The 10,090-nt window shown below is 49.6% G+C and overlaps 2 protein-coding genes across 4 annotated transcripts; both read right to left on the reverse strand.

Annotated features, from left to right (window-relative positions):
* Positions 1-912: 912 nt before the first annotated feature.
* On the reverse strand, positions 913-3,104 carry FAM187A (family with sequence similarity 187 member A). The gene has a single exon (XM_068919249.1). It carries the CDS (start codon positions 2,559-2,561, stop codon positions 1,317-1,319), a length of 1,245 nt encoding a protein of 414 aa, XP_068775350.1. The 5' UTR covers positions 2,562-3,104; the 3' UTR covers positions 913-1,316.
* Positions 3,105-3,163: 59 nt separating this feature from the next.
* CCDC103 (coiled-coil domain containing 103) lies at positions 3,164-10,015 on the reverse strand. Of its 3 annotated transcripts, XR_011136319.1 has the most exons (5): positions 9,899-10,015; positions 9,298-9,447; positions 7,529-7,661; positions 4,977-5,614; positions 3,164-4,720 (listed from the first exon to the last, which is right to left on the reverse strand). XR_011136319.1 is itself a non-coding variant. In XM_068919250.1 (4 exons), the coding sequence occupies exons 2-4, from the start codon at positions 9,438-9,440 to the stop codon at positions 5,144-5,146; spliced, it is 747 nt and encodes a 248-aa protein (XP_068775351.1). In that variant the 5' UTR covers positions 9,441-9,447; positions 9,899-10,015; the 3' UTR covers positions 4,963-5,143. The 3 variants fall into 3 exon arrangements, 2 of the variants coding, with proteins under 2 accessions (XP_068775351.1, XP_068775352.1); XM_068919250.1 differs by lacking the exon at positions 3,164-4,720 and having other exon boundaries at positions 4,963-5,614; XM_068919251.1 differs by lacking the exon at positions 3,164-4,720 and having other exon boundaries at positions 4,963-5,614; positions 9,893-10,015.
* Between the last annotated feature and the right edge of the window lie 75 nt (positions 10,016-10,090).

Here is a 10,090-nt window from a genome sequence, read left to right on the forward strand (position 1 = left end):
GGCCAATGTGCTTGGCTGTTCATGGCAACCATGTGAAGGCCCATAAGGGATTGCAATGGGGGAGGCAGGTGCAGGAATAAGTAGCCTGAAGCTGGCAGCCAGGCAGCAGAGTGGGAGGGATCCCCTTCCCAGGAGAGAGCAAAAGCAGCGATATGGGGTCTTCAGCACCCCCCCCCCCCCCCAAACCAGCTCCTTCCCTGTATGAGCCAAGACTGCCACATTTGGGAGGCTCCTGCGACCCACTGTAGCTGTCAGGACTGATGGTTAATTTGCAAGATCCCACCAAGGGCCAGCAAGGAAAGGTTGTATTTGCAAATAGCAGGAAAATGCTGCAGGTTAGTGGGCATCAGAGAGGGACACGAGGACTTTGGGAGCCCAAGACCAGCCCTGAGTGGGAAGGACATCAGCCAGGGCACGCAGCTGGATATATTTGCTGGCAGAGGATGCTGCAAGATCTTACATGTTGTCTATGCAGTGCACGTGCCTTCCTTTGGAACAGTGCTTGGGGCTGGTACGAACGAGAGGACACTGGGCAACAAGAGAGCCCCCCCCCCCCCCCAAAAGATGCCAACCTCTGTCGAGGACGTCTTTCGTCATAAATAAATGTTGACTTACAGAAATCCAAAGAGCTCATAGACTCACGGTGAGTTCACAAAAAAAAAATGAGGGAAATTTCTGAAGAAATACATTGGTTTTGTTTTAAAATTTCTTTTTCTTTTTCTTTCAAAAAGGAAAAAAAGTTAAAAAGCATCAAAATTTTTGAAAACAGTTTTTCTCTGGCTAAAATGCTTAAAAGAAGTTTTGAAACTTGGACACTCAAAGTTTTCAGCAAAGGCAAAATGTATAAAAAAAAAAAAAGTAAGAAAAATAAGAAAGAATAAGTCAGAATAAAGTATTTTGGTGGGTCTTTATATAGCAGCCTGTTAACAAACAAAATAGCTCTGAAGAATCACTGATGTGGTTCAACAACCGTGTAATGCTTGGCCAGAAAATACTACAACAACTCAAAATATTCTCTTTAAAAGGACTATATTGGGTTTAAAATCACACTGCAAGCTAACAGCATGACCAAGAGCGGACCCCAGCACTCCTAAATCCCAGCCTGTCCCTTCCAAGCCACAACACCCTGGAGCATGGCAAGTTTTCAGCTTCGGTCCTCATGTTCTGTTCTTGACTCAAAAGGGAGCGAGTGAGCAGGTAGCATTTTGCTCACATTTATTTCTAACCTGGCTTAGGATGCTTCCCAGCAGCCCAAGGGAGAACGGTCCAAGTCCTAACAGTGATGAGACTAATTCTCTGAGGCCATAGAGGAGACGCTATGTCCTGGGAGGACACCAAAAGAGCCGCCTGCAGCAGCGGCACAGGTGGATGCCGAAGAAGATAGTGGTGATGAGGATGTAGCTTGTGAGGATGATCTTGATGGCATACATCGTCTCAGGATCATCGAGCGTCCTCTTGCGCTGGCTCTGGTAGCTGACGCTGAGCCGGAAGCCGGCCACCAGCTCACCCTCTCGCCAGCAGTAGTAGGTGCCTCTGTCGCTGAGCCGGACACGGAGGATGTGCAGGTGATTGCCGTGGTCAATGAATATGCGCATGCTCCTGTTGATGCCGAGGAGGTAGTGGGAGCGGTACAGCCGAATGGAGCCTTTGTCCCAGGCCACGGCATGCTCGGGCCTGGCCCTTGGGCAGGCAATGACCAGCCTGCTTCCAGCAGGGTGTGTGTGGAGCTGCGTGGGGATGGAGGGCTGCCAGGGCTTTTGGCCGAGCTTTGAAATGATGTTGGAGATGGCCTGCACTCCTTCCTTGGGGACCTCCTCCTTCAGGCAAGGTGCCAGGCAGCTTCGGATGACCACTTCTGGCCTCCGGAGTTGGCCAGGGTGGTGAAAACGCACAGGGACAGCCTTCGAGCCACATGATGTCACGTTGGGCACCGCGGTGCGGTACCGGGGGTGCAGCTGGGCGCTCCTCACGTAGCAGAGACCGATTCGTCGTTGCTCACCTCTCACTCCACAGCGGTCGCATTTGGTCCAGTCCCAGAAAGTGGTGAAGAGGCTGAAGACCTTCTCGGTGTAATCCTCTTGAGCATGCTGGCCTCTGTCCACAAAAGCCACTGTAATGTGCTTGGTTGGCTGCACGTCCACGTCGTAGCCATAAAAGAAGTCCCCTTTCTTTGTGCCACACAGGTAGAGGCCTGAGTCCCCTGCCTGGGCCCGGAAGACGATGAGACTGAACATGCGGATACTGAAACGCTTCAGCACATCACTGCCCACGTGGATATGGCCTGAGTCCACAACCATGGTGCCAGCAAAGTCCGTCAGGACCGTGGTGTGGTGGCTGCCCTCATCTTTCTGGAAGTACCAGACTACAGAATTGACCTCTTCTGGCTTGCAGTTGCAAGGGAGCTCGAAGGTCATGTCAGCCAAGTAGGCGGCATTCTCAAACAGCAGGAAAGCAGGACAAGCCGTTCTTTTGAATACATCGTCTTTCTCCTCAATTGCAAAGGCGTGGAGGACATCTGCTACACAGAGGAGAACGGTGACTCCCAGCAACCTCACCTCCATTGTGCCCACTGGGTTGCTGCAGTCAGCACAACGAAACCAGTGGTCGTGTCCTCAGCAAAGACGGCCAAAATCTGAGCATGAGGTTAACGGAGCAGCAGCACTGGGGCAGGGAAGGTGTGCCCACAACAGGTTGTTTGACCAAGATGGGGTTTGTAAGCGACTTTGGCAGCTGAAGCCCCCACCCGCAGTGTATTTGGCTGGCACAAGGATCAAAGAGCAGCAGAAAGATCTTGTCCCATCTTAATAGTTGCTGAGAAGCATTTACAAGTGTGTTCTGTTCTAGCAGAGCACTTTTGTCCCTCACTGGGGCAATGCTGTCCCTGGGGCACCCAGGACACAGACTCTAGAACCCTTATTTTCTCTCTCACGTCCATTCTAGAGCGTGTGCACCCCCAGAATGCGCTCAGACCCCACACGGCTCTTTTCAGCACAGTGCGCGTTACACACTACCTACCTTGCCATTGCCAAAAGGCCGCCACTGCTGCAACGGAGGCCAACGAGCAGGTGGATCGTTTGAGCAGTACAACTGTAGAGGGAAGATGGGGACCCAGCGTGGTGGAAACAAGGCTTACACTGTTCAGATTTTCTTGAAAGATACACGTGCAAGAAATGGTAAGGATTTCACTTATTCCTCTGCGCGCAATGAACACAGAGAAGAACCTGTTCCAACTGCAGCTCCTCTCTGTAGCACAAAACAAAGGGTTTCAAACGTGATATTTAGACTTCTACATCCTCCCTGTTGGTTTTCCAAGTGCTTGTGTGCTGAAGCCCCTCAACACAGGTAATGGTGGAGACTGTCCCTAATTTGAGTGATCAAGTGAGGCTTGCCATTCACATCGCCTTTGCTTGGGCTAATGCTGGCACCAGCCCTGGAGGCCTTAAACGCATCTCTCTTACGGTAAAGGTAAGCTATTTGCTCCCCACTGAGCTTGGCCAGACCTTTAACTCAACTTTTGCACTTCTTGAGCAAATGCTCAGCTCAGACCATGAACTGACCACTGGGGAAACTGATCCCAGCTGGTATAACAGCCCTTCCTCCTGATAACATTCATGTAACCTTTCCTTTGAGGAGGAGTTCAGCGCTTGCCAGCATTTCATTTATCCTGAGTCTTCCCACCCGACAACAGGGATTTTGCTTTCCCCAAATGATGGGGATGAAGCAGGCTGCTCCCGTCCTCCAGATGAGACATGAATACAAGCACCGAGTCTTGGGACCTGCTGAAAACACTGCGGCAGTTCCCGCCAGATCCTAAACCACAGCTAGCTCACACAGTCATGCAGGGGCTGTTCCAGCACAGAATGGGTAACCACGAGGACCCCTTGAAAGGATGATGCTGAACTCTTCTTGTCATACGTGGCCACTGGAGAAAGAGCCGTTGCTCGCTGCCAATGTAAACCCCTCATACTTTGACCACCATCTTAGGAAGAAAAAGACCTGACTGGGCTGTTGAAGCCCTCCGAGATTTCAACCCAACTCCCACAACCTGGGAGGAAAAAGGAATTATCCTAACAGCCAGTTTACACATTAGTAAGCAGGAGAAAAGGCTCAGGGGTAGAGTAAGAAAGGTAGGAAAAGTACTGACACATCATCCGGAAACCAATGCACTGCAATCACAAAAGTGTCCTGGGTTAAGAGCGCAGACAATAACTCTGCACCTCAGGAGTAGGCTGCTTAGCCATGGAAGGGGAGCCCTGGGTTCCCATGCCTTCTTTCAGGATTATTTTGTGATTGATTGATGTAAATAGCAGAAACAACCGTGACAGAAGAACCCATTGCTTCCCACCACAGAGAGCACCCCCAGCAGTCTCTCCTTAACTTCAACATGGACCTTTGCAGAGCCTGAATGTTAGGATAGTGAAGCTCTGGGTCTGAGCCACCTCTGTCCGGCAAGAACAAGAACCACAATCTCCCACAGCCCTGTGTGTTGCCTGTGTGTTGTCAGCTGGGGCAACTCTAGCTTCTGCTCCTCCAGCTGGATTTCTGAATGAAACAAACCTGGCAGTTGTTTCTGAACTGAATTCAAGGGAGTCTGAGCAGTTTAATATACATCAGGCTCCTCAGCTCTTCCCAGATCTTCCCAGACCAGACCTGCAAGGGAGCTTGATGGGTAGGTGCTGCGCTGTGCCATTCGAGAGTCTTTCTGAATACTTTGAGACACCTGGGAAGTTAACAGCCAAAACAGAAAAGGATACTCAACTTAGACACAATATTAGGTAGTGTTGGAGAGTCTCTTGCTTGGATTGATGCCTGTCAGCTCCATCTAAATTTCAGTTTATATGCAATTTAGGCAAACCAGATTGTGCCTGAGATTTTCCTTCCCTCAGTTGTTTTCCTCATCTAAGAGATTCTCACAGAGTCATTCTGTGAGGACACTCTGCCCCAGAGATCACAACACAGTCCTCTCTGTAACTAACCTTTATTTGTGCAGAGCTATTGCTCTGGGTGAATCCCAGATACAGAGGGAAATGCAACCAGCAACGCTCCAAACACTTCATTTGCCTACGTCTCTGTCACAGTGTCTGATGACAAAGCCAAGCCCTTCTGCACTCTGTTCCTGCATGACTGTTTTGCTTCTGTTGCTTCAGCCAACTTGATAACGTTTCATCAGCTCCATCAGTATCTTTTCCTCAGCTTCCTTTTGCAAACTGGTGCTCGTGAGGTGGGCTTCTCTCTCTGCTTTGCAGTCAGCTGTGCCACTGAGACGGCCAGTGGTCCAGTAATTTCTGTTCATGCTCTGCAGCTTCCTAAACAAATCTCTGCTGCTCTCCTTCTCTGACTCACTGAGAAGATCCACATTCAACCCAAAGCGCTTGGTGTTGGAAAGGCTTTGTAAGATCTGCAGGATGGCATCTCCGTCTTCATGACAGATGTTCTCTGCCAGCACAGTAAGGAATTCACCCAGGAGGCCAAACCCCAGGTCAGCCTGAAAGATTCTGCCCAAGGCCTTGCCTTCAAGTTTAAGCAAAAGCTGGTATTTTTCTTTTCCGCTTGTTAAGCATCTGCGCCAATCTCTGTAAAATTCAGCAGAGGTTCCAGGCAGTTGATCTAGTTCCTGCAGGAAAAAACTGTTTTGTTCCCACTTGAAAATTTTTATCCCCCCTTACCAATCCATGGGTGTCTGACAGACACTTTTAATACAGACTTTAATAGCATAAAGAGGTGCATAAAGCTACTGAGGTGGCAAAGTATGCAGGAAGATAAACAAATATCAGGTTAGACAAGCCCAGAGGAAACCAGAGAACTTCAGAGGGAAAGAACAGAAGAATGGGTGAGACATGAAACAAAGTGTGGAAGATAAGTAGTGGAGTAACCCTAAACCTAGTCAGAACTACTCAGATGAACTGCTGAGCCTGGATCCACTGTCACTGCTCAGGAAGGGATCTGCTGGAGATTGTGGTACTTAGTGAAAACCTCTGCTCCATCTCAAGCACCATGAAGCAAATCAAAGGGACGAGGAGATAAAAGATATGGGATGTAAAACCCAGAAACTGTTCTGATGCCCCTAGCACGCCCTTTCCTTACATACTGCATTCCTACGGGCCTGTGGTAATGTGCTTGGACTAAAAGAAAGAGACATGCTCAATGTGGCATCTCCAGATAAAAGGAAGTCTTTTTTATCCAACATGTAATCAGATTGCTGAACTCATCACTGCCAACTTAACTCAAGCGCAGATTGAAGTAGGATTAAAATGTTTAGGCTTTTATACAGCTAGTGAAAACAAGCCACAGCAATAACAGGCTGTGTTTAAATACAAAATGTAGATGCCCTGGAGATCAGAGCCCAAGCACTAATGAGATTAGGAACAGAATTTCCTCTAGGAGGATCACTGTTCAGTGCAGCCAAATCTAAAGCTGCCTGGAAGAGTTGCAGAAGGATCTCATAATAACAGGCAAATGAGATTCACTGTCAAAAAATTCATGAGATGCTTGTGAGAAGCATCCACGGGAAATATCTCTAGCTACATGTTCAGGGATAGACTCTATTGCAGCTCCCATCCTGCAAGAAATTATCCCTGTCACTGTGTCACTGGGCCAGTAAAAGTCATCATGGATAGTCTTCTGAAAACATCAGCTTATGCTCAGCAGCAGTCAAACTGGCAAAGCCAGTGTGGGGAGTTAGTAGGAAAGCAACTGAAAATAAAACAGAATGATTGCTTTGTGATTGTATAAATCCACAGGGTACCCATACCTTGAATACTGCCTGCAGTTTGCCTACCCTTTTGCACAAAAATAAGCTAGCACTGGCAAAGAGAAGGGCAACAAGGGTGGTTGGAGGTACAAAATGCTTTCTATATCAGAAAGCATTAAACTGACCAGGACTTTTCAGCTTGGACAGAGTCCACTGAAGGGGGTAGGACAGGTGTCAGTTAAATCACAAATGACCGGGACAGGAAATGTTTATTTACTATTTCCCACAACTGAAGAACTAAGGAGCATCCCAGGAACTCATCAGGAAGTAGGTTTAAAACAAACAAAATAGTACTTTTTCACAGCATGCATAATTACACTGTGAGGTGAAAAGGGACAGGCCATATCACAGAAGATATATCATCTGTGGCTATTAAATGTGACAATCCTCATGCACAGACTGGCTCTCAGTCTCTAAACTGCAGCCAGCTGGAAGAGTATGGACAAGGGAGGGCACTCTTCCCCAAGAATCTGTTACTGGCCAGTATCAGAGGTGGGATATTGGGAGCTCTCCTCTGACACTGTACAGCTGGTCCTAGATTGCCAAACAGTTGAAATAGCCTCTTCTTGAAGCAGCTGGTGCAAGTCCTTGTCAGACACAAAATAGGGGCCAAGACTGAACCCTGAAGTTATCTAATTCCAGTATTTCTGGGGATTTTGAGGGCTTGTTCCCAGGTAGAAATATTTTTGAATAACTCTTGCACTTTAAAATAATACCCCACATTATTCCGGAGTAATTTTTAGATGTGGACAAAGTCCCAGAAAATGTCTCCTTCACCTGGGCTATTTCCACGTTGCTGACTTGCTCTCCTTTAGTGTGGGTTGCACAAGGATTCCACAGCAGGTTTCTTTGCTTACCCATTTTGTCCTTTTTCTCTAGAGGCTTCAAGTGTGATGCCAGCACGATATCCCTGCAGGCAACAGAAGAGGAATGGGATATTTAGCAAGATCAAATGCTTCCAGGCTTTGAGTCTCTTCTGCAGTGCCTGCTGTGAGGCTGGCAATTTCTGAGTTTGTGGCATGATACATATCAAACAAGATCTGGATTCAAATCAGATCATGAAGCATCATTGATGGATCAGAGGAAGAGAGAGGATATCGCATGGGGCACCTGGCAGGTACATCTTGCTCACATACTCAGTATTAACCTAATCATCAGGATCAACTAAGCAGGAATTTCCCCAGAGGCTGGACTGCTCTAGAGCACTACGATGGTACCTCCCCAGCATGGGGAACAGGAGCTGGGCATTTCTGACATTTTTACCTTGCCAGAGCCAGGGCCCAAAGAAATGGCAGGACACTTTTGTCCTGCCCTTTTCTTACGGTACACTGAAGATTTTGTCACTTTTAGGCTTTCACGGGAAAGGTCCTAATTTTCTACAGCGCCTAGGGATTGTTTTGTAGTTTGCAGAGTGCTGGACTGGTTATGTTTTTGTGGATTCATTTGAATTCAGTGTCTTATTACACTGATGTCTATGACCACACCAGCCCGGACTCAATGCCTCATGTGGTTCCTTTTGTTTCATGGGATGAACCTCTGTCTCTAGTTAGGCCTCACAATAATTAGCTGGAGGAGATCTTTTGAGCAGTCCCTGCTACTATGCTAGTGAGCCTCTCTAGTAAAGGCACAGCACCCACAGATAGAAGCTGTTCTGTTACCTCCCTCAGATTACTTCTATCTTTAATAATACAGCTGCATTGCAGATTTTGTGGACAGAGTAGGAATGCAGGGTTTTTTTTCCCTATACTTTAACCAACGAATACTACACTGATAGAACTCTGCAGCATAGAAACATGTTCACAGGAACCCTTTTATAGGGACCAGAAGACAGAAGAGAAAATACCATTTCAAAATTTTCCTTCCCTTTCACAGATCTGATAGCATGACTGAATGCATGTGGAGGTGAGACCATGAATGCAATTTGCTCTAGTCATGGATCAGTCTATCAAGGGTGCTCAAGTTCCTGGATCCATCTACAGATCTGGCTGTGGATATCAGTGGGCGAGAACTCAGTGGGGATCAGCTACAGTTGGGGTGGCAATTGGAGCATTCTGTGCTGCCTGCCTCCAAGGAGCTTGCCTGCCATCCCAGGACCATGTTTCAACCCTGCTCAGAGCTCTGGCTGCGTGATGATGACTTTGGGAGCAAGAATACCCTGAGTGGGGTGCTGGGGACCATGTATCACCTTGTCCCTCTGTACTGCCATCACTGCGTGGGGCTGAGAGAGCCTGAGGGGAGGAAGGAGGTCAGGACAAAAACAGTTGGGTGACCACATTAGTGTATAGTGAGCTTAGGCCTGTCTCTAAGAGGTCTCAGAATTAATCACCATCACTCATGGGGTTGTGCTGGCTCTGTGTCAGGAATATCGAGAGCCAAGCACTGGGCACTGGCGAGTTAGAAAAGTGACACTGACCCGCTCAATCCTAATCCCTCTAAACTCGAGGGAATACAGCAGAGGAAGTTAACAGATCTCTGCAGGACATGAAATAAAACAAAACTTCCCTTGAAGAAGGACTTCTGTACTGCGAGGACAGCTTTCGGCAGACCTGAACTCCTCGTAAGATGCCACTTTCTGGTGCACGGCCCGGAACTTGGCGCTGTTTTCCCTCTCATACTTCTCGTCGGCAGCCACGGCTGCTCGCAGCTCTTTCTCCAGAGCGCTGAAGTCGATCGCGCCGTCTGCCTCCATTGTGCACCTAGGAGCAACGGAGAGCGTGGGCCCAGGCTGCCGAGGCGATGGTGGTGGAGCAGCCCCCTGGGCAGGGGGCCAGCACCCGCGGCAGGGCCTAAGCGGCACCCGACACGGGTGCAGGGAAGGGGTCCAGCCAGCGGGCGGGATGGTGGGGCCCCGAGAGGGAGGAATCACCCGCCAGGAAGGAGGCTGAGGGCTGAGGGGACACAGGGACAACCGCTCATATCGTGACAAGCACGATGGGCTGGTTTGAGCCCACAGCCCACTGTGGGGACGACTGCTTCTGCCACGCCAGCCCTGCCGGGCTGAGCACACTGCTGGCCGCAGGGACTCCTGCTAATATCGCGACAGCCCCACTAGGCTGAGCGCACCCCCGACGTCAGGGACACCTGCTGCTATCGCGACAGCCCCACCAAGACGAGCACGCGGCCAGCCTCAGGGATACCCACTCGTACCGCGACAGCTCCACCAGGCTGAGCGCACCGCCGGCGTCAGGCACACCCGCTCCTATCGCGACTGTCGCGACGGACCGGGCTCCCCACCGGGCGCGCGGGCGCCCCTAGCGTCGCCATGGCGACAGGGCAGCGCGGCGAGGCCCCGACTCGGGGCTGCCCCGGACGGCGCCTGACAGAAACGGCCCGCCCCGC

Source organism: Struthio camelus, chromosome 25 (assembly GCF_040807025.1).
Source record: "Struthio camelus isolate bStrCam1 chromosome 25, bStrCam1.hap1, whole genome shotgun sequence".
Lineage (NCBI taxonomy): Eukaryota > Metazoa > Chordata > Aves > Struthioniformes > Struthionidae > Struthio > Struthio camelus.

Excerpts from the sequence above, each read along its gene's own strand:
- FAM187A (XM_068919249.1), bottom strand. The coding sequence starts at position 2,561 with ATGGAGGTGAGGTTGCTGGGAGTCACCGTTCTCCTCTGTGTAGCAGAT.
- CCDC103 (XM_068919250.1), bottom strand. The coding sequence starts at position 9,440 with ATGGAGGCAGACGGCGCGATCGACTTCAGCGCTCTGGAGAAAGAGCTG. Across the intron at positions 7,662-9,297 it reads GCATCTTACGAGGAGTTCAG|GGATATCGTGCTGGCATCAC; the intron begins GTCTGCCGAAAG and ends TGTTGCCTGCAG. Across the intron at positions 5,615-7,528 it reads GCAACGTGGAAATAGCCCAG|GAACTAGATCAACTGCCTGG; the intron begins GTGAAGGAGACA and ends TTTTTCCTGCAG.